The sequence below is a fragment of the Primulina eburnea genome, chromosome 15 (assembly GCF_022965805.1).
Source record: "Primulina eburnea isolate SZY01 chromosome 15, ASM2296580v1, whole genome shotgun sequence".
NCBI classification, from domain to species: Eukaryota; Viridiplantae; Streptophyta; class Magnoliopsida; order Lamiales; family Gesneriaceae; genus Primulina; species Primulina eburnea.
Window position 1 is genome coordinate 9,949,948 of NC_133115.1, and position 24,600 is coordinate 9,974,547.

General features: G+C 33.8%; 2 protein-coding genes across 2 annotated transcripts; one reads left to right on the forward strand and one right to left on the reverse strand.

The window, feature by feature from the left end:
* Positions 1 to 13,172: 13,172 nt before the first annotated feature.
* LOC140815223 (upstream activation factor subunit UAF30-like) lies at positions 13,173 to 15,083 on the forward strand. The gene is made up of 2 exons (XM_073174346.1): positions 13,173 to 13,547; positions 14,823 to 15,083. The coding sequence occupies exons 1-2, from the start codon at positions 13,272 to 13,274 to the stop codon at positions 14,943 to 14,945; spliced, it is 399 nt and encodes a 132-aa protein (XP_073030447.1). The 5' UTR covers positions 13,173 to 13,271; the 3' UTR covers positions 14,946 to 15,083.
* Positions 15,084 to 15,462: 379 nt separating this feature from the next.
* LOC140814200 (uncharacterized) lies at positions 15,463 to 23,750 on the reverse strand. Its single transcript, XM_073173103.1, has 7 exons — positions 23,540 to 23,750; positions 17,898 to 18,070; positions 17,757 to 17,809; positions 17,193 to 17,307; positions 16,922 to 17,044; positions 15,932 to 16,091; positions 15,463 to 15,777 (listed from the first exon to the last, which is right to left on the reverse strand). The coding sequence occupies exons 1-7, from the start codon at positions 23,666 to 23,668 to the stop codon at positions 15,592 to 15,594; spliced, it is 939 nt and encodes a 312-aa protein (XP_073029204.1). The 5' UTR covers positions 23,669 to 23,750; the 3' UTR covers positions 15,463 to 15,591.
* Between the last annotated feature and the right edge of the window lie 850 nt (positions 23,751 to 24,600).

Genomic DNA, 24,600 nt, shown 5'->3' on the forward strand with positions numbered 1-24,600 from the left:
TTCAAGTACCATATCACTCGATCTGTTTGATTTGTGGCAATAAAATTTTACATTTGAATAAAATAATTTGAATTGTTTTTACAAAAAAATATATAATAATTACTAGTTTTTTTAAAAAAAATGGTTTTGAAATGGCATCAAGTTCTATGTTATGTGACAGAAAGAAAATTAAATGTTAAATTTGGTTCATGTGATGAGACGATGAATTAAAAACTAAAAATTATATAATATATCTTTTAACTCCAATTTTCGTAAAATTTGAGTCAAATAAGAAGATATAGGTACCTTGAATCATTGTCAATCCCACGAAAATGTGATATATTTTACCTTTTTATATAATGAAGATATTAGAATTTGAGATCCACGAAATTATAAAATAGATTTACAAGCATCATGGACTTTGGAACATAGGAATTGTAAACATTTGATCTTGAAATGTCTCATCCCAAACACATCCTAGTTTTAATTTTAATTTTAATTTATGAACTAATAAAACAATGTTGGTGAGACCGGACTTGTAGCCCAATGGTCTCACCTGCCGGATTAGCTGGCCTCCCTCCTCGGGTTCGATCCCCCTCCCCTGCGTGAGTTGTAATAAAAAAAAAATAAATAAATAAAACAATGTTGGTTATTCTATATCCGGATTGACCAATAGAGGAAAAGTATATCAATTTTTTTTGGAGAGAAAGGAAATGGTATTCCAATTTATTTTATATCTATATCAAGAAAAGGACTTCAAAGTATTTTATTTTTACATATAACTCCAAAAGATCGACTTCAATATTAACCTATATGAATGTCATATTCTTAAATCAATTTATAAACTTTTATTTCGGATACTCCTAAATATATACACTCAAAACTTGTTGGAGTACTATTTTCTCGCACCCAAGACTCAATTGAAAAAGATTTAATTTTGACAAACAAAATGTTGTGGGGTATCGTATGATTCAAATTCCAACAATATGATGTTTTGATAGGATTGGTTCAGGCACCTTTGAGGGTGCTTCAAACACAGTATTCTTCATGAGCTGCAATAGCTCGTGTTCTAAGAATGTAAATACCGGTGAATTAGAACGATTTTGATTTTAAACCAAGCGAAAAAATACTCGAAATAATCATTTGTTAAGGAAGCTAATTAGTTTTAAAGCTTTTAACTTATGTAAACTGATGATATAAACGGGATCAGTTCTTGCATGTATCAGTTCAGTTATGGTGAGAACTGAACTGATAACAGTTCAAACTGTTAAAATCAGTTTGAAAACGATAGTTAAACAGTTAAGCACACAAGAGATTTTTATGAATGTTCGGAGACTTCAACTGCTCATACGTCACCCATTCTACTTCCTCGGGTAGGATACAGTAGAAGCCTTTGATTTATACAACACTTTGTACAAATCCACTCAACTTTGGACTTACTCTACTGCCTAACTGACTTCTTAGTCTAGACTGAAGGCAACACTTTCTAGCCAACACTTGTTTAACATATGTGTCAAACACTACATACACAAGTTTTACGTCTTCGTGGAAGACTCACTCAACTGATCTTTTAAGCTTAATAATGTTATGTTTAAAATTTGGGATCAAAATAACGAGTTTTGGATTTATCTGAGATTTAATCGCCGCACGAAACGAAAATTTAAGAATTAATTGAAAAGCCTAGTTTTATGCTTAATAAAATTATGAAAAAATATATTTAAACTCAAATAATTATTAAAAGTTTAAGTCTTTAATTTGTGAATTTTATATTAAGGTTTGATTTAAATCGGAATTAAAACGCATTAATATGTTATATTTAAATATTAATTTAAAAGTCATCGATTTAAGTCAAATAAAAATATGATAAAATTATTATAAGCTTAAATAATTATTTGGGAATATTAGAGTCAATGAAATTAAGAAAATGTCCAAAACGTTAAATTTTATGTCTAGAGGTAAAACGGTAATTTTACACCTAAAAATTAGTAAACGTCATGGCATTGTCCTGAATGCTGCTTTATATGCTAATATGATTATTTTCAATGGTTATGGATGTTTATGAATTTATAATGTTAAAATATTTATTTTTAATGTTTATGGATTTTTAATATGTTAAAATGTTATTTTCAATGTTTATGATTTAATATGTCAAAATGTTATTTTAAATGTCATGATTTAAAATGTTATTTAAAATTTTTTATGTATTTTTAATGTGTTAAAATGTTTATTTTAACGATTATGGATTTTATGATAATATGTTACGATTTATTATTTTAAATGTTTATGGATTTTATGATTAAACGAAAACATTAAAAGATATGTTGCATGCTTGTTTTAAAAGGAAATTGATAATAAAATGTACGATTTTATAAAGTGATGAAAAAATGTGAAACATTGGAGGAGGTGAAGTAATTGTGACTATTGAGGATATTAGGATAAGAATGGGGATATCGTGAGAGAAAATGCCTCATAAGGAACCATTTACGAGAGAAGACCCCAGAGGGAGCACGTCTATGGGAGAAAGCCCCAGAGAGAGCCTGACGATCGTATTTTTATTCGATGAGGATAGGCCAAGGCTCAGTTAATGAGTGAGAATGTCGCTGATATCCCCGCCACCCAGTACTGTGGTTACATGATAGATGGATCCATCGAATTTTTGAGGACGAGGAAAGTCACAATTAACGATCTGAATTCAATAAAAGGAAAAAATGTGTGCTCATGATGAAAGGATATATGATATGAAATGATAAAAAGGAAAAATGTATATGCTTATGATGAAAGGATATATGATATCAAGAAAAAGGTTGAGGTTTAAGTTATGCATGTTCATATGAATATGTTTATGATGACATGAAAAAGTTTACGAAAATGTTTATGAAAAGGTTATGGAAATGTTTACGTTTAAAGTTTATGCATCATGAAAATGGTTATGTTTAAAGTTTTTGCATCTTCATGAAAACGATATTTTAAGTACAATTATTTTTCACTGTTGCATGTGATCTGTATATGTAGTGTTTGTTATCAAGATTATGGTGTGTTGAGTCTTTAGACTCACTAAGTGTGATTGATGCAGGTAATTATGATAATAATGATAATGGAGGTCTTGATGTTTGACTTTGCTGGACTGAATGTGCACATAACCCGAGGACCGACGCTAGTTTTCCGCACTAGTTATGAATTATGATTTTAAGTTATGTTAAAGATATTTTTACAACTTTTTATTTATGTCTATAAGTGGTTTTTGAGAGGTTATAGTATGAGCTATGCTTTTCAAATAATGGTTTAGGTTTTGGTAAAATGCTGGATGGTTTTATCTTTAAACTATTTTTCTTTTAATTTCAAATGTTAGTTGGTTGTTTTATTTTCAAAATGGTGTCAAGGTATTTTAAAGTATATATATGTATATTTTGAATTATGGAGATTAAAGATAAGAAAAAAAATTCTAGCATTTTTTAAGGAAATGAATACCAGACGTTTCAAATCAGTTCAAATTTTATAAAGTAAAAACTTAGTACAATATGTCATTGTAGATGTTTTACTCCCAGGTTGTCTCTCCCTCGATGATACTTGATCCATCTCATTTTTTTATGTCTATTGTGCGATCTCTACTAGCATGCCTCATTTCTTGACGAACAATATTGTATTGTAATTGGAATGTAGGTTCATCCCAATATTGTACATCATGAACATGGTATAATCTGTCATCATATATATCCACATATTCGCTAAGTGTAAATCATGGTTGTAGAAGCCGTGCAATATCTAATATGTTGGGTTTAAAAACCCTAACAATTTTTATTTTGATGATAACAAAACTTTTTATTGTATTTCTAATATATTTTTACTCAAGTATGAAATTGTTAAGTCAATATGGAAGCTGAAACTCGAATTTAGCCAAACTGAAAATCTGGCAAGTTTCGGTACTTTAATGATATCTCACAGCTCAATAATTCAAATGAAAAGCCGCCAATAAAACTGAATAGAAAACTCAATTTGGGACAAGTCATACTTCACGTCTGTTGGCTAAATCAGATGTTATCTAAGCAAACGGGTGATTGCAAAACCAACTGATTGCCCGAAAACAACAATTAGTTGAGCATGAGCAAGTGAAGTTGAGCAGGTCCAGTTGACTATTTTCAGTTGAGCAGAGGAGAAAAAGTGAACCTGTGGGGACCCGGACGCTAATCCAGTTCTTAATCATTATTGGGACTAATTAATCAATTATAAAACAGGGTCTAATTTTTTTTTTTTTTAAATGCGGAACGTAGTGACATCAAACATATATACATCTCAGTATATAAAATACAATACAAGTCCTGTACTGCATGCATTCAAACTAAACTAAGGTTTAACAACTAATGTCAAGTGTTCAAACCCTATTATACATCAAAATCAAAGTCCGGAATCTCCACTCTAATCACGATCTTTCTTCATCTCCTCAACCCTGAACTTGTCCCACCTGTTGTCATGTACACATACAGACAAGACAACAGCCAGATAATTCCGGTGAGAATATAATCCCAGTATAAATCAACGAAACATGCAATCATATAAACAAATATAAAACATGTAATCAGGTAACAAAGATATGTATCAATATCTGAAACATAATCAATATCAAACTGTCGACAAAGGCTCGTGACTCCACGACTCAGACTAGATTCAATCCTAGCATAGGGATCCCGGTTTCCAGACATTGGCATTCCATATCGATCACCAGTAATAGAAGAAGCTCTGTTTCTATCCACATCAGTATAGCATGGATCACCAGTAATAGAAGAAACTTTGATTCTATCCACATCGATATAACATCGATCAACAGTAATAGAAGAAGTTATAATTCTATCCACATCGATACAATACTGATCACCAGTAATAGAATGAACTATAATTCTATCCACATCGATAGCCAATTATCCAGTAGCAGACTATGACACTTCCGCCAATACAATATCTCATGACATCGTGCAATGTGCCCGTGGTGATCCCACCACTATCAGGACACTTCTGTCATAAGACGACTCGTCTAATACCTGCTATCTATAATCAATAGAACAAGTATATCAATCAAATCAATGCAATATCAATGCAATAAAGTAAAGTATGTGATTTAGGGAAACTCAAGTCTAACCGACTCAAGTCGATCTCCCAATACCACATTGACTTATACCTTTCTTTTGTCGGTTTCTGGTTCAGTCAAATTCCTGAATTCACAGTCTGTGTCCAGTTGTAGCCTACGTCGATAGGAATTCGGTACCAAAGTCGGATTCAAAATCAGATGGACGGATTTCTCACAAAAGGCGTAAGGATTTTTCTTAAACCTCCCTCGACCCTTTTCTCTCGTTTCTGAAGGATTAAGTTGCTTGTATACATATACATACTATATATATATATATATATATATATATATATATGTATATATATATATCAAGTTTGCATGTAAAGCGACGTGGCTTGTTTTTCTTGACTTTCGGTCGGCGCTCGGGCGGCAAGAAAATACCGCTCGAGCGCGGCACTCTCTGTCCAAGAATTTTCCGAATGCACTTTGGCGCTCGGGCGGTCACAAACTACTGCCCGGGCGCCACATCTTCTGTCCAAGACGTGCTTTTATGGAACTTTGGTGCTCGGGCGGTCATTTCTTACCGCTCGGGCGCCACTAGTTCTGTCCAAAGATTGCACCCTTCATATTTAATCTTATTTCGTGTCCCAATTAATCCTTTCATAATCATATCAAATTATAATCCCATAATTACAGATTACTAGGATTAAAATTTCCGGGCATTACAGAACCAGTTGAGCAGAGCCAAACTGAACCAATTGACCAGGAGCAAAACTAAATGACCAGTTTAGCTTGCAAAAATGTACATCAAGATAGAATTGACTGTTTCAATATCAGAAACAGTACAAAAACTTTATAAACGGTCATATTCTTATATCTAACGTATATATCATTATTGGAGCCTATAAATACATCTTGAAGATCAAATACAAGCTTTTGAAGTGGATTCAAAGATGAGTAACCTAGAATGAGAGCAAGCCCAATAAGTGAGGATACATTTGAGAGATAAATGCACTGTAAAGGATTAAATCGTCACACACAATCACTCACACACATACATGAGAGTTGAGTTTCAAATTTTAGTTGAGTGATTCTTCACACAAAGACATTAAATATTATATTTGTAGTCTTGGCATAAGAGATGTTAAATATTATGCGGATTGTGAGGTTGCGGCCTAGAATCGACAGTGTACTAGGAGTTTCAATTAGGCAAGAGATAATTCATTAGTTTAAATGGGTTTGTACAAAAAAATTGTTAAATCAAAGCCTTCTAGTATATTCTTTCAAGGGGGAAGAAAGGGTGATGTAGGAGTTGTTAATTTCTGAACATCCATAAATAAATTTGTGTCTATTTACATATTGCATTTACTTATCATTTCTATTGTTTTAGATGTATTGTTGAAGCATATTATGTGTTCTTCAAATATCAAAATATTGTTTACCAAGTGTTGATAAAATGATTCAGCCAAAATGTTTACTCATTCAACTTGCATATCTTTTAAATATTTTATAAATGTTTAATTGGATTCTACGAATGATTGTTTTGATTTCTTCCGCTTGGTTTGAAAACCAAACTCGATTTAATTTTTTGGTGTTCAATATTTCAATAACAGAGCTATTTTTAGCTCAACGATTATCCTCCAAATCGATCCTATCATAATCCAAAAAATTTTGCTACACGTATAACATGTGAACTAGGAGTTCCGAATATTGTCAATTTTCCTTATGTGCAATCACGTGTAGAAATGTTAACAACTTGTATGTGATGATGATGGCCTGATCTTGCTCATGTTGTAACGGATGTTGTTTGATCCATTTGGACAAATTTTACTACTCGATGTTCGATTGAATTTTTGACCAGATATCAAATTTCAGTAAGCATAATTAGTCCATGATTGATTTTTTTTCCATCATTTTTTGACTCCTTGTTCAGTGTTGTACGAAATAGTGCACGCATCATTATAAGGTCAATTCCACTATCGTGGTTATAAAGAGATGTCAAGCTCCCTACGACACACCATTAATACAGTAAGATATGTCTGTCGTAGTTATCCCTCGTCTCCATCCACCATCATTAGCCAATGACCGTTTCTATTTTTTGGATGTTTAACAAATAAGTGAAAGCTGCTGCATTTTTTATTTTTATTGCTTCCATTATGGCATTAAAATTTCCAATTTGGTGTTGCGTCCTGCTTCCCAACGTAAGCCCTTAAAATGAATGTTTTTAAACTCCTTCAAATGAATGTTTTTGAACTTACTGTTGAAATTAGAGCATTCATGCTTCAAACAAAAATGTTAGACCCCACGAGGGGTTTTGAAGTCAGGGAGATATTGCACTGCACTTGTTATACCCGCGTGTCTATAAAATATAAGGCACACACATAATCAACCGCTTGTAACATGTTGTGAAAAATTTCTTAGGAACCAATGCCAAAACTCGTAATTCTCTTCATCAACACTGTAATGCCCAAGAATTTGATTAATGTAATCTGAAATGATTAACGTAATCTGAGCTGATTTATTGATAAGGAACGGATATGAGTATAGTTGGACCACTCCGAGACCAAATTGGGTAACACATATGAGTTATGTGATTTTCGGGCAGAACATGTGGCGCCCGAGCGGTAGAAAGAGACCGCCCGAGCGCCAATGTTCAACAAAGAAGAGTCTCGGGCAGAAGAGGTGGCGCCCGAGCGGTAGAATAGTACCGCTCGAGCGCCAATGGAGGAGCATCCGGACAGAGAACCTCGCGCCCGGGCGGCAGATTGTCACCGCCCGAGCGCCGAGCTCGCGCCCGAGCGGTACTTTCTTACCGCTCGAGCGCGAGGCGTGTCGCGTGAAGGAAGTGCCACTCGGCGTTTTGCATGTATATATATATATATATATATATATATATATATATATATATATATATATATATATATATATATATATATATATATAAACATGCACGAATTCTCTCAGAATGAAAAGAGAGAAATTCAGAGAAAGGGCCGAGGAAGGGATTGCAAAATCCTTACGCCTTTTGCGAGAAATCCGTCCGTCTGATTTTGAATTCGAGTACTACACCGTGTTCCTAGCAACGATAGCTATTACAGGACGTAAGTTTTGTTACGTTTTGTTAAGATTTGAAATTATGGTATTGTCAGAATCTGATATGATTCATATATGATGTTCTTGGCATATTAGACATCGTATAATCGGAACTGGACTGAAGAATAAATATCATATGGAATTGTTATGAATTTTGGAGTTGATTTGATATCAGAATTGAATTGTTCTTGATTATGAGATGTTGGGATTGATATCTGACTGATATGGTAGGGCTGGATATATTGAAATTATGACGTTATGATATTGAAACAGAATTTGATTAAATTCTGATTATACCCAGTATTGATTGAGTGGTGTATTGATATCGTACCCTCGATATTGTTGTTGTCAGATTGAGTATTGACAGGCTTGGGGTTCGAGACTTCGACAGCGTCAGAGTATCAGAGTGAAAGGTATAAATTAATGTTGAGTTGGGATTACACAACTCGAGTGAGGTTTGACTCGAGTTTCCCTAAATCACATACTTTCATTTATTGCATTGATATTTGCAATTGATGAGACTTATGATTGTAGTCTATTGATTTATAGCTGATATATGATAAGATTGAGATATGTAGTCTATTGAGTTATAGTCACTGCATGTAATGACTGCTGATTCGCTAGTCATCGATTGATTTGCTTAGATACTGAATGCATGTATTGATTACTGAGTCGTTGAGTCATAGGCTGATTCGCCTAGTCACCGGCTGATTCGTCTGGTTATGGGCTGATTCGCCTAGTCACTGGCTGATTCGCCTAGTGATGGACTGATTCGTCTAAACTTAAGCTGATTCGCTTAATTACTGACTGATTCGTCTGGTTATTGGCTGATTCGCCTAATTCTTGACTGATTCGTCAATCTGCGGCTGATTCGCCCAGATACTGGATATATGAATTATATCGATGCCGTTTAGGGATTGATTCATTCCTAGCGACTGAGATTCGGTATATTTATCATTATTCAGACATCGGGATCCCTAGGATAGAGTTGAGTCGAGTCTGAGACGACGCGTTGTTTGAGTCGAGTCTGAGTCTGAGTATGATTCAGTGTTTGATATTGATTTATGTTTCTGATTTGAGACATGTTATGAATATTTGTTATTATGCTTTTATATATGTTTTTATATATGATCGCATGTATACATTGTTTATACTGGGATTCATTCTCACCGGAGTTATCCGGCTGTTGTCTTGTTTTGTATGTGTGCATGACAACAGATGGGGCTGGATCAGGGTCAAGAAGAGGATGAGAGAAGATAGATAGCGTGGAGATCCGGGCTTTGCAACAACTTAGGATTCAGCTTTGATTTATAGTTGAACCTAGTTTAATTGTGTAGATAACACAAGAAGTGTATGTTCATGTTTATGTAATTGAGTTAATTACATTACGTTTCCGCTTTGTATTTAAAAAAAAAAAATAAAAATTTAGACCCTGTTTTATAATTGATTAATTAGTCCCAATGATGATTAAGATCGTGATTAGCGTCCGAGTCCCCACAAACACGCAAATGCAAGAGGTAAAACCTTGTTATTAGCATCCGAAATTAATGTTATGAGTAGTTTACGCTTATACTTGGTGTACATATTGGTACCATACACTGATTATGTTGCAACAATGTCGAATATCATCTATACATGGCTTGAAGGCCCAAAATAAAAAGTTATTTTAAGTGGATGGTAGTAAGGTCAAAGGTGCTTCCACTTTATAAAAATTCGTACTTTGACAGAGCACTCATATATTTAGAGAGCAAAATACAAATTTTTTTTTCTCATGTATCATAAATGATCTCTACCTTGCGCTTCAAACTCTAACGTACCTTAGCGTACGATATATCATAACCATATTTTGATTTAATGGTCTCTTACACATACTTTATCTCATATGCAGGATCACAACACATGATTCTCAAACGTGTGCTAGCTATCATGTTGATGTCAAGGTGTGGTGAACTATACTCAATTGACTATATATGCATGTGTGATCATCACCATATTTTGTGATCATTAAATAACCAAATTTTTGTTTCAATGATTCTCAAAGTCCACACCTATAATTGCCACCTTCGGATCAGTTCTTATATTTGACATTCCAAATTATTGTGAAAATTTGGACAACGATATATTGAAGTCTCAAAACTCGAACAGAGAAATCCTTGATGGAAGCTATTAAATAACTTGTGCTCGTAAAAAATATTTTTCACAGTAAGCTCTGTCATGTCAGGATTATAATACTTTTTTCGCGTTGCTGAAAGAAGAACAAATGAATCTTCAATTTGTTTGTCATATACTATATTGAAAAATTGTAGAATTTCATGTAATTGTGGCTACGGTGCATTAGGAAATTTATGTGTAAGTGTTGCTCCTGGGATCAGAACACACGAAGATATGCCTTCATTTGCGTTGTCAACATGCTCATCATCTCCTCCATCAATGGATGGAGCATCCAAAAAAATCATTGTTACTCATGACATGTCGAGAACTGTGTTTTGTAATCATCATCGCTACTCAGGCATGTGTTCTATAACTGGGGTTGAAATATTTGCAGTCATAGTAGAACTATCGAAAGGTCTAATATTTGTGGTATTTTCTTCATGACCTCGTGAATTTACATCTCATGGTTGTGTTCTATTAGACCCTAATGCAACATCAATTTATGAGGAAACCGTAATATGATGGTCCCGATCCCCTGAAGTAAAATATCGTTGTCTTGTTCTATTTGTCCCCCATGTGTAATCTTCTTTGGTGGGAGACGTGATATGGTAATCCCAAGGCCTTGTGTTAATCTCATAATCTAACGAGTTGAATGTCCATCAACGTGATCTGTAGAAGGTCCTGCTTGATCAATTAAACTTATTGTTTCCAAACCTTGCGCTATGACTGTAATGAATGTATAAAAATCGTAATCACTTACGTTTTGTGATATTGACGATAATTCAACATATAAGTATAAGCAATCTAGTATGGGAAAATCAAACATAAATCATCATCTATGATATATACATGTATTCAATGTAACGAGATATCGCACTGTGAGAATATTTTGTCGACAATTTTATGCAAAATTTTGATGGGTTGATCTGGAGCGTGCGACACATATAATTCACCAATTAAGAAAATATAATAAATCATGGGATTTTCATGGGCCTACTTGCGGAAATGTTATATCCAACTCTCGCATCTTCAATAATGACATTGCTAATTACATAGAATAGGCCCTCACTATATTCATGTATGAAGGAAAAATTAAGATATAATGTCATATAAAAAAATAAATATATTTATTACAATAAATAAATTCAAATAAGATATTTTTATAACAATGAGTAATTTCAAATAAATGAAATAAATTAATATCTTTGTAATTACAATAAATTAATATCTTTGTAATTACAATAATAATAATAATAATAATAATAATAATAATAATAATAATAATAATAATAATAATAATAATAATAATAAATTAATAAGTAATTTCAAAGAAATTAAGGGAAAAAAACAATAATCACTAACCGTATACATTAATAAAAATAATAAAGGGAATTCTCGTTAATGAGGATAATGAAAAACATTTATTAATAATATATGTACTCATATAATTTATTACTATTATCATTATTAAAATATATTTTTATTATAAGAATAATAATAAAAAGTATGGTTTCATTTTAAAATTAATTTTTAAAATATTTTAAACTAATCGCTTAATTTTCTAACTTATATAAATAAGTTTTATTTTAGTCATATATATTTTTGTCACAAATGAGATAGTAGGTTCAATAATAAAATAATTTAAAAAATAAAAAGGTGGAATCCAAGAAAAAAAAAATCTTGGATCACAAATTTTATGTGTTATGTTTAATCTAAATATAAATATGATTTAATCTAAATAATCCATTAAAAAATAATTTTTTTATATTATATGTAAAAAAAACATGCATGCATTCATTATAAGAGTAATAAAATAAATTACAAATAATAATTTTAATATTGTAACAACAAATAATACCTTTATAAAAAATATTAATTAATAAAATTATTTTCAAAAGTGATCCTATGAAATTGGTGATAAATGAAAGAATAACATTACAACGTGAAATTAATGAAAAATGTTATCAGAATATTACAAAATAAATTTTTTAATATTCATAAAAATGTAATAAATATTTTGTACGTAAATTACTAAAACAACCAAATACTGCTTGTTGTTAGCTCAAAAATCAAATATATGTTGGCAAAAACTTGTATGAGACGGTTTCACGAATCGTATTTTGTGAGACAAATCTTTTATTTGGGTCATTCATAAAAAATATTACTTTTTATGTTATGTGTATTACTTTTTATTGTAAATATCGGTAGGGTGACTCGTCTCACGGATAAAGATTTGTGAGACCGTCTTACAAGAGACCTAATTACATTTGCATTGATGTTGTTTAAAAAAAGAGTGGATCTCATGTGAGACCGTCTCACGGATCTTAATCTGTGAGACGGGTCAACCCTACCCATATTCATAATAAAAACTAATACTCTTAGCATAAAAAGTAATAATTTTTCATTGATGACTCAAATAAGAGATTCGTCTCACGAATACGACCCGTGAGACCATTTCACACAAGTTTTTGTCTTAAAAAAATGATAAATCGTAACTCTCAATTATATAGCAAAAAAATGTTGTGTTATTTGCGCATGAATAAAAAAGTGATCAAAATCTGATAGGCAGTTACAAATTCATAATAATTCGGTTTTTTTTTTCTATATTATTTTTTTAATTAAAATAGATTTTTAAAAATAAATAAATAAAAATCCGGAAAACACTGGTACTGCTTTTGTATAAGTTTTGAAAGAGAAATATTTTTAATTATTTTTTATTTTTATATTATTTTTTAAAAAAGTTCACAAGTAAAGTGCTATTATATTTTTACCATTTTTTGTTGGAAATGATTTAAATATGTTTAATTAATTAATTATTTTAAATACTAAAAAATAAAAAATACTTTATTTATTAAATAAATAATGTTTTTTTTAATAAAAAAAATATGTCTGATATAGCAGTGATGTAGAGTATTCCACTTTGAATAAACCCTAAATTCGCCGGTCAACACTCTCTGCATCACGCACAGATCAAATTGAAGAAATTCCAATGGCGCCTACTTCTGGGCTTTTCCGGGGCTGCAGGGCCTTGTATTCCGCCGCCAAGTCCGCCGCTGCCCCTTCTCCGAAACCCAACATCTCCGCCTCCAGCAATAAACCCGCCGCAGCTGCCGCCGGTACTAAGGACAAGAAGAGTTCGCCTACGGGGTTGTTGAAAGCAAAGCCAGTGTCCCCCACACTGCGTAACTTTGTGGGTGCCTCAGAAATTTCTCGTGCTGAAGCTCTTAAGAAAGTTTGGGGTTATATCAAGCTGCATAATCTACAGGTATCACTATGGGTTCTTATGTATCTAATTTCACTTGCCTTTCTTCTTTTGGGTACTTCACCTTTGACGCTTAAAAGCACATTAGAGGTCACAGTCATTCATATTTCCTTACATTTTGAACATTGTGGCATGTAAGTTCCACATTAAGCGTAAGATGATGTGATAATTGTAATAAGTGTGAAGTTTAAAATATCATCACCCATGACTCTTTGCTTCAGTAAGGCATGATCTTGAGTCTGTATTCCAAGTGTTGTGTTCTTTTGACAGTTATGATTTGCGATATAAAATTTGGCTGTATTTCGATTTTTTCCCTTTTGGGGTGCGAGTATTTGTGAGATTTGATTGAATGGGAGGGAAGAAAAGAAAAAACATAAATAAAATATTTTTCATGCTACTGTAGTAACGTGACTCCTAAATGTATTGATGTTATTCGAAGCGTGTGCTATTCTAAAAACTACTTTAGGTTGTAGCCTTGTTCTTTTTATGACATGTTTTCTTTGTATGGTTAAAGATAAAACTTTGCATGTATCATCTGCTTGAAACTCTAGGGCACCATTTGGTGCGTCATATAGGACTCCAAATCTTTGTGACATCCCGTGTTTGACTCAAATTTTACAATAATTAGAGTTAAAAATAGTTATGTTATCTATAACTTTCAATTTATTATTTCAATATTATAGATCTTTCACTGTGTTCCAATAGCCAAACTGTGCATGGGTATAAGTGGACCTCAATGTATATTGAAATCATAAATTGCTTTGAATTTTTCTTTCTTTTTGAGCAGTGTAGCCTATAGTTACTCTCCTCCTTTATGTGATGAATCTAATTACGTATAGATCTAGTTTTTGTCTGGGCAACTTATTATGAAGCTGATTGAGCATCTGTACCTTTTTCACTCAAGCAGTTGTTTTCTCTTGATAAGCACAGAAATTAAAAACTGTGACAAATGTGTTGGATGAGAATGTACATGAATCAGAATATATGGATACTTTATCTTCAATTCATTGTTTGTGTTGTGTTCAGTGTGGAACACGCATCCTCCGCGTTAATGAGGCTAACGTTGACCTTGCAGAAGTATGTATTACTTGTGTTTTTCAAATAAAAAACAAAACCAAAACAATAGTCATCGTAATGGCCCTGTGAACAAAATACACTCCCTTGTATTAGTTCTTTATGCTTTTGAATTTCATAACCACTTGTTAAGAAATATCATGTGATGAATTTCTGATTTTTGCTTTCCAGAATGTTTAGTGACACTGCTGTGTTTGTGTACAGAACCCAAGTAACAAGAAAGAAATCTTTTGCGATGGGAAGCTCAAGGCTCTGTTTAACGGGAAGGAAAAGGTCGGGTTTTTAGAGATAACAAAACTGCTTTCTCCTCATTTCGTGAATAACTAACCGCTGATTAATCGTACGTGGCAATCTTCCTTGTTGAAACCTTGTAAAATCTCAAGCTTAATCTTTGTGATACTTTGTTAGCTGGAGATCATGTACAAAACAAGCAGATTAATCTTACCTGTGTTCGTTGTTGGCTTTTGTTCGTTGTTGGCTTTCATGTACATGTAAGCGTTCTAGTGCTTGTAGTGTTATGCTCTTTTGGTTTTAGTATGTCGTGAACAGCTTACGCCCTTGTGCGCTTCCGATGTCGGCAGGCTGATTAGACGTGTTTAAATTTTAAATCTGGGCATTATTTGCACTACCAAGCAAACACAAACTGAGAAAACCATGTTTGGATCGATTGACCTAATTCATACTTTTCACGGTAATCAAACCAAAGGAATTCAGTTATTTTGGTATGGTCGATTAGTTCAAATGACCAAATTTTTACTTGCTACTAACTGTGATCGTGACTTCACTGTGCTGCAAATGTTTGAGGTTTTGATGGGAAAGAATGTCATTAATGAACATGAGAGCGTGATAAATCTGATTCTGTATGTGGAGACATTTGATCAGTTTATATTCATTCGATGAAGGAAAATGAAAGACAACACATGGAAACTAACTAATTCTAATTGCCAATTGCATCTGCAAAATAATTGTGTAGCTAGTCAAGTAGGTGGTGTATCCATTGCTCAACAACAGCCGGAGAGCCATACCACGGTCTTTTCTCATCGTCGGAACCTACAGGCGAATGGTACACTCCGTCCAGACTGATGTTGAGTGCACCATCCAAATGTGCAGACATTTCTGGCACGACTCCATCTCCCCATACATCTGCCAGCCCACAAACCTAATACATTCTCCAAGTGATATCACATACCAAACAGGATAAGAAAGCCACAAAATGACGCAAAATGGGGTTGTCTAAAACCAAGAAAACAACTTTTCTTCAGGAATAATATTGGAACTAGAAAACAGGACTTTAAATGTTGCCAACCATTTACCTGTTTATATCCTTGACCAATAAATCGAGCTTGCAAGGAGGCAGATGCTGGAAGCGAAGTATTTACTACCACCGTTTCCCCAACTTGTTGGTCAAGTGCAATCAAATCTACAGAATCATTGTTATCACTCAGTCCAAGAAAACGGACCCCTTGAATGTACCTGCCATTCACACAAATCTGTTCAGACCATTTTATCAGGGGGGCAAAAGTTTTTACAGATTCCTGCTTTTATATTCAGTTCTTTTTGGCACATATCCGATATCACCATCCAAACAACCAAGAGGATGATACCTTCAGTCCCGACTCTCAGTTATAGTATCATGTATTAACAATCATTATCAGTCGTGAAAGCTTAACTTAGTAACTTTTCTCTGCAAAATATTTGCATGGAGTGCCCTCTATAAATTATGTTATAGGAACAATAACCAGATTGTTACTTCCCTCAGCAATTTTTTCTCCGATGATTTAGCAACTTCTGAAGCCAGCACAGGAATGTAGTTTTGAAAGTGCCTCCGTTGAATCAGCAAAAATGCCCAGAATATAGCCCAAAGAAATAAAAGTGTGATTCTGTATGTGTATATTTATCAATCTAATTCCAATCGTTTAAGGAATCTCTCATGCCCTGAATGCTATGTTCACACATTATGGAGTCGTTATTAATACAAAAACCTTTAAAGGTGGGTGATGAATCCTCCTTTAATCACAAATAACCAAGCTTAGAAGATGCATTCCTCATATTATTGCAGTAACTTTTCTTTCCTTCTTTAGTCACTGTATATAACAACTTTAGCAACTGTATAATATATCACTTATGAAGGTTTACCTCCACTATAAAATATTATGATTCTGTCAATGAGTAAAAACTCTGAATATTATATTCGGCCTGCTTCAGAAGTCTGGATAAACATCATTGCAGCATCCAGTGATTGCTACTCAAATATAGTCTAGATATAATCCTAAAAGGATAAATATTGACAAAGCTTCAAATACCTGCCAGCAATGCACACATATCTTAGTTCTGGAGAGTAAACGGCTTTTGCACAATTTTTTTCAACATAATTTAAGAGACCCCTGGTTTGATCGATTACTCCCGATACACCTTTTGGCGGTGCCCTAACATGAATTTAATTGATCAGTTATATTCATGAAGGGAAAAACTACGTAGAATTCCATTTTAGATACAAAAACATAGCACTTCCTAGCAAAGGGTAACAAGGCATAGAGAACTGATATAATTTCAATAAAATGAAATATAACATACAGGTGTGGGGTTCCTAATGTCAACAATAAAGAAACATCTGATGCCCCAAATTCTTGCAAGTAAACACGAGCCAGCCATCCTCCTGCTGAGTGCCCAATCAACGATATGCTTGAATCTACAATGGAATGCCTTCATTACGTAATGTATTTAAAATTAGCTTGTTTTTTGGTTAGAAATCGAATTACGAGGTTTAAGCTCAAAAGGTAGGACAGGTTTCAACAGATTCCAATAATAATTTTTCCCTTGGGTCATATCACAATACAAACAAATTTAAATTGCAAAACTTGAGGTTATAAAGATAAAAATAAGGATAGATGCAATCAAATAAATATTAGAGAATAAACGTTAGGATTCATTTTCTTTCTTTAATCCATCTGAACAACATATGTAGGATGTTAAATATTTTACACATGAACTCCCTTGGCAAACTAATTGGCATTCCATTTTAACAAAGGTAAAGTACATGCAGGTTGAAAAGCACAAAAGTGGAGGCGCAGAGCTAATCGCAACAGCTTCGAATTTGATGCAACGTTCTAATGAAAATTGGCAAGCGATTACAAATACCTGGAACCAATTTTTTTGCTTCATATACTGCTTCTTCAACCCTCTTAAGATACCTGCAATGAAATGCAAAATAAGAAAATACATGAAATATGCATGCAAATACTTAGATTTAGAAAATAGAAGGTTACAAAAGAAAAGTACCAATTAAGAACTGGTCTAGGTTGAAGACTGCCTTTCCAATAGTTCGAGTCCACCAAACCAGCAGCATTTCGCAGCCAATCGATTCTTGAAACCTTTGCAATCACACTGGATACCCCATAGTCTTTCAAGATAAGGTCTAATTTCTGATAGTCATTTGTGTTGTTTCCTAAGCCCTGACAGAGACAATCTCAAACAACCACAAACACTGAGCCCCGGCTTATTGCAAAAATTTCAGGAAAAGAGAGAGAAGTGGCAAAAAAATAATTTTAGAATCCCATATCTGAAATTCTGAATGACACTCTCATGATATTTTCACAATGCTAAAGAAACTCAGTGGACGTTGAATGAATGAAACTTTCTTATTTGCTACAAAAAATTACTCGTGTAATAATTAAAAAAAAATCTCAAATGAGATGCAACTAAAGTCTGCCGAAAGATATAAGATCTTGATTCGACATAAGATGCGAAGGGTTTTTTTTATAAATAATTTAGATTTTAAAATTTATTTCAAAAATAATTTTAAAAAAAAATTCAAATGTAGCGCAATCTGTGCTTACGAAGCACAGACGCTCCAACGTGGAGCAAGATATGTGCTTCGTAAGTACGGATCATGCTCCACGTTGTAGCACGGAGCACAGATTCTCAATATTATATCATTTTCCCTACTTTATTTTGTCTTTTTGCTGTCGTTTCTTTTACATCCATTTATTTACTGAATGTTTCACGTGAATTCTGAATTTGTGAATCTTCACGTGATGTTCAATAATTGAAATCTAAATTTCCTTCGGTATTTTTCTCCTATTTAATTGTTGTGAACTTCGACGAATGAGTTATCGATTTCTTCTTTGAATCTGCATAAATTTTGTCGCAAATTTCATGTAGTATTATATTTTGGTGGTCATGCAGTTATCGATAATGGATCGGTTAAATATAGCTTTCCATTTCTTAGACCGATACAAGTATTACGATCTATTAATTTGTTGGAGTTGGTTGAAGTTGTGCATAAAATGTTAGGAATGGATCCAACAAATTTTCTCTGAAGTTGTGAACAAAATATTCATTCATGGAGAGATCATCTTGGCATGAAATTCAAGTCAATCTCGTTGATGATGATACTTTACAGTTTATAATGCAATGTGACAATATGCATATGTTGCATTTATACGTGGAAACAAATTCAATTGAGCAGTTCCACGTGCATCAGATTCGGGGTTTATTAACCAACCCGGTACTTCTACATAGGGTGGTTTCCAGGATCTAGAATCTTATGTTCCACAGGCAACTGAAGGACTCGATAATATAAATTTCGATGATGTAAGTGATCTTGGGATCAATATATCAATGTCTCGTCGGAACAAAATCCTACTCCATATTGACCGAATCTAACATTAGATATGAGTGCTCGTTTTCCGGATCTGGCCACTAATGATGATATTTGTAGGAGTGATTCTGTACTCGATAAGTCATATAGCGAGTCTGAAGAAGAAGAAGTGAATGATGATGATGAAATGAATACATTTTCAAATCCTGATAAGAGGACATCATCTCGGCAACCACCTCGTGACACTTTACAAAGACAGACCGTACCATTTCTTTCAAACACTTCTGAAATGTCATCATTTCTCCATAAATTTTGTGGGGAAGAGCCACTTGATTCTGTCGATGTACCTTCTGGAATGCAAACAAACTATTATAATCTGGAGAGAGGCGAATTATGCGTTAATATGTTATTTAAAGATAAGAATGATCTTATTGCGTCTGTGAAAGATTATTCAGTTAGAGTTGTCAGGCGTGAGTACCGTGTCGTGGATAACACACACAGTTTATGGAAATTACGTTACAGAAATTATTCTTCTATGGTCATTTGTCGATGGGGACTTAGCGCTTCTTTGAAAGCCAAAACTGGTTCTTGGAAAATAACAAAATATGACGGGCCTCACACATGTATATCTATCTCTGTTGGTACAGACCATAAGAATTTGAACAGTTACATGGTGGCACATACGCTATTGGGAGTTGTTCGTTGTGATCCTTTGTACGAGATTAAGTATATCGTCGAAAATGTGAAAGATAAATATGGATATCAAATATCGTATACGAAGGCATGGCGAAGTTTGAAACGTGCTATAGAAATTGCTTATGGTACATGGGAGAACTCTGTTCAATTCCTTCCAAAATATATGTGTGCTTTGTCCAGATATAATCCGGGAACAGCTGTGGAGTGGAAGCATCTCAGAGCCAACACTGAAATGAGTAAGACGCTGAACTATGTTTTCTGGGCATTCAAGCCGTGTGTTAATGGGTTTCGGCATTGTCGAAAAATAATTAGTGTCGATGGTACACACTTATATAACAAATACAAGCACAAAATGTTGATCCTTGTCATCCTGGATGCAAACAATCAGGTTCTACCGCTAGCATTTGCTATTGTGGATGAAGAAACATCATATTCTTGGAGAACCTAGGAAGACATGTTCGTGGTGAAAATGGTGTCTTATTTCTGATAGGCATAACGGAATCGTGCGAGCAGCTGAAGATATACCATATTTTCAACCTCCTTGTAGTGTGTATCGTTTTTTGTTTGAGACATATGTATTCAAACTTTAATGCTAAATTCAAAGACGTGCATTTGAAATATTTATGCTGGGCAGCAGGAACACAAAATCAAATTTGTAAGTTAGAAGCAACAATGGAGGCAATCAAGCAAAAGAATATTTTGGCGCACAGATATTTGGCTGTAATTGCGAAAGAGAAATTGAGTTTGGCTCATGACGGTGGTTGGCGTCATGGGGTGATGACAACCAATATGTCGAAGTGTTTAAATAATGTGTTTAAGGGTGCTCGTAGACTTCCTATATCTGCCATAGTACACTTGACACTTCTGAGGTGCTTACAATATTTCACTGAACGTGTGACAAGAGGTGGTCGTATGGTTCAGGAAATTCAGCTGTGGTCAGATTATGCATGTCAGAAGTATGAGAAATGGGCGATTTATCTGTGTGCCAAAATGTTCTTTCGCTTGATTGCCTCCATTGTTGCTTCAAACTTACAAATTTGATTTTGTGTTCCTGCCGCCCAGCATAAATATTTCAAATGCACGTCTTTGAATTTAGCATTAAAGTTTGAACACACATGTCTCAAACAAAAACGATACACACCACAAGGAGGTTGAAAATATGGTATATCTTCAGCTGCTCGCACGATTCCGTTATGCCTATCAGAAATAAGACACGCACCATTTTCACCACGAACAACATGTCTTCCTAGGTTCTCTAAGAACAATTTCTAAGAATATGATGTTTCTTCATCCACAATAGCAAATGCTAGCGGTAGAACCTGATTGTTCGCATCCAGAGTAACAGCGATCAACATTTTGTGCTTGTATTTGGTATACAAGTGTGTACCATCGACACTAATTATTTTTTCGACAATGCCGAAAATCATCTACACACGGCCTGAATGCCCAGAAAACATAGTTCAGTGTCTTACTCATTTCAGTGTTGGCTCTGAGATGCTTCTAGTCCACAGCTATTCCCGGATTATATTTGGACAAAGCACACATATATTTTGGAAGTAATTGAACAGAGCTCTCTCATTTACCATAAGCAATTTTCATAGCACGTTTCAAACTTCATCATGCCTTCGTATACGAGATTTGATATCCATATTTATCTTTCACATTTTCAATGATAAACTTAATCTCGTACGAAGGATCACAACAAACAACTCCCAATAGCGTATGTGTCACCATATCACTGTTCAAATTCTTATGGTCTATACCAACATAGATAGATATACATGTGTGAGGCCCGCCATATTTTGTTATTTTCCAATAACCAGTTTTGGCCTTCAAAGAAGCGCGAAGTCTCCATCGACAAATGACCGTAGAAGAATAATTTCTGCAATGTAATTTCAATAAACTGCGTGTGTTATCCACGACACGGTACTCACGCTTGACAACTCTAACTGAATAATCCTTCAAAGATGCAATAAGATCATTCTTATCTTTAAATAACATATTAACGCATAATTCACTTCTTTCTGGATTATAATAGCTTGTTTGCATTCCAGAAGGTACATCGACAGAAACAGAAGGCTCTTCCCCAAAAAATTTATTGAAAAATGATGGCATTTCAGAAGTGTTTGAAAGAAATGGTACGGTCTGCCTCTATAAAGTGTCACGAGGTGGTTTTCGAGATGATGTCCCCTCATCAGGATTTGAAAATGTATTCACTTCATTGTCATCATTCACTTCTTCTTCTTCAAACTCGCTATATGACGTATCTGGTTCAGAATCACTCCTACAAATATCATCATCAGTGGCCAGACCCGGACAACGAGCACTCGTATCTAATGTTGGATTCGGCCAATATGGAGTAGGATTTTGTTCCGACGAGACATTGATATATTGATCCCAAGACCCACTTAACATCATCGAAATTTATATTACCGAGTCCTTCGGTAACCTGTGGAACATAAGATTCTAGATCCTGGAAACCACCATATGTAGAAGTACCGGGTTGGTTATTGAACCCTGAATCGGATGCACGTGGAACGTAGGATTCATGATCATCAAATCCAACATGATGCTCAATTGAATTTTCTTCCACATATAAATGCAACATATGCATATTGTCACATTGCATTATAAACTGTAAAGTATCATCATCAACGAGATTGACTTGAATTTCATGCCAAGATGATGTCTCCATGAATAAATATTTTGTTCACAACTTCAGAGAAAAATTCGTTTGATCGATTCCTAACATTTTATGTACAACTTCAACCAACTCCAACAAATTAATAGATCGTAATACTCGTATCGATCGAACAAATGAAATGCTATATTCAACCGATCCATTATCGATAACTACATGACCACCAAAATATAATACTAAATCGATGTTAGACATTTTGCCGATGAAATTTAAGAGAAAATTTATGCAGATTCGAAAATGAAATCGATAACTCATTCGTCGAAGTTCACAACAATTATATAAGAGAAAAATACCAAAGAAAAATTAGATTTCAATTATTGAACATCACGTGAAGATTCAGAAATTCAGAATTTACGTGAAACATTCAATAAATAAACGGATGGAAAAGAAACGACAAAAAAAGAAGTAAAGAAAAACAATATAATATTGAGAATCCGTGCTTCGTCTTACGTAAGCACGGATCATGCTCCGCGTTGGAGCATTTGTGCTTACGAAGCACGGATAATGCTCACGTGGAGCAAGATCCGTGCTGCGTAAGCACGGATTGCGGCACATTTGAAAAAATTAATTAATTATTTTTGAAATAAATTTTAAAATTTAAATTATTTATAAGATAAGGTGGAGAAGGATGATAAGGTGACGGTGGAGATGGACACTCCACGTGGAGCATGATCCGTACTTACGAAACTCGAATTGCGGTATATTTGAAAAAAAAATTAAATTACTTTTGAAATAAATTTTAAAATTTAAATTATTTATAAAAAATGTAGCAAATTCTTTGTCATTTGACCACAACCACATTCAGTAGTGTTAGAAAGAACGTGGGCATGCCAAAAATTGAGAATGAATCTTCTAAAAATAAAATACAAACGCAAATAGTGAAAGCGGGTAAAAAAGCGACAGAGAGAGGAAGAGAGTTGTAACTGGAAGGATAACAGCAGGGCGGCGGCTGGGTGTCGAAGTGCCGGATGAAGGGAGAGTGCAACTGCAGGGGCGGCGGAGACGTATTGACGGTGGCGGAGGAAGCGGAGGCGTAGCCAAAGCCACGACCATCTTTTCCCACCGTACGGCACAATAGCTAATGCGTGAGCTAAAGTTTGTGATACGTGAGTGGCTGTTGGTGTAAGTTGCAGATATTTTTCATAATTAATAATATTAATTTTAAACATTAAAGTGTTGGTTTAAATCTCTCGCAAAACATTTGTTAATATTCAATCTAAATATAAGCTATTCTCTAGTGCAAATATAGGAGGAGTGGGGATTATATATATATATATTTACATATATATATATATATATATATATATATATATATATATATATATATAAGTCGCTTGACCTTGAGACTAGCATATGTTATATAAACGTGATGTGATGTCGTTGTGCCACCAAACTTAAATTTCTACTATGTAAGTAAAATGAGTGTAATGGTGAGTAAGGTCGAATCTACATAGAACGGGAGATGATTTCTTTCGAGGAAAAATAAATAACTTTATTTAATTTATTAACTCTTTTAATAACTGTGGTTGTTAGCAATAAAACTACTAGATGAATGGTTTAATCAGTTAATTAAATTTGTTTAATTGATTATTGTTAATATGTGATATTAAATGCACGAAAGATGATCGATAGTCTCGACCAACATTATAGGTGTATGTTAAGATATTTTATTATTTAATTCATTTTTTTTAATATTTGATATTATTAAAGTGAGCATGATTTATGTCATGTTTCATCTCACAAGATGTATATTTTATGTGTCATGACTATTGAAATGTACTTATTAGAATAGTGGGAGATCAAATCTGCAAGATCGTGGATCCGATTCACAAGGTAAGACATTTAATATATTAAAAGCTCTTAGAATAAATAGCATTTGCATCTTTATATTCACCTAAGTTATGAGTCCAGATCCAACTCACATGGATTTAATAATGTTAATGATCAATCATCTATTCATCTTTATTAATTTTTATGTCATATTA

Bases quoted from the DNA above. Each gene is read 5' to 3' on its own strand.
- LOC140815223 (XM_073174346.1), top strand. From the start codon at position 13,272: ATGGCGCCTACTTCTGGGCTTTTCCGGGGCTGCAGGGCCTTGTATTCC. The intron at 13,548-14,822 runs GTATCACTATGG...GTTTGTGTACAG, and splicing joins TCAAGCTGCATAATCTACAG to AACCCAAGTAACAAGAAAGA.
- LOC140814200 (XM_073173103.1), bottom strand. From the start codon at position 23,668: ATGGTCGTGGCTTTGGCTACGCCTCCGCTTCCTCCGCCACCGTCAATA. The intron at 17,308-17,756 runs GTATTTGTAATC...ATTCCATTGTAG, and splicing joins AGCAAAAAAATTGGTTCCAG to ATTCAAGCATATCGTTGATT. The intron at 17,045-17,192 runs GTATGTTATATT...AATTCATGTTAG, and splicing joins ACATTAGGAACCCCACACCT to GGCACCGCCAAAAGGTGTAT.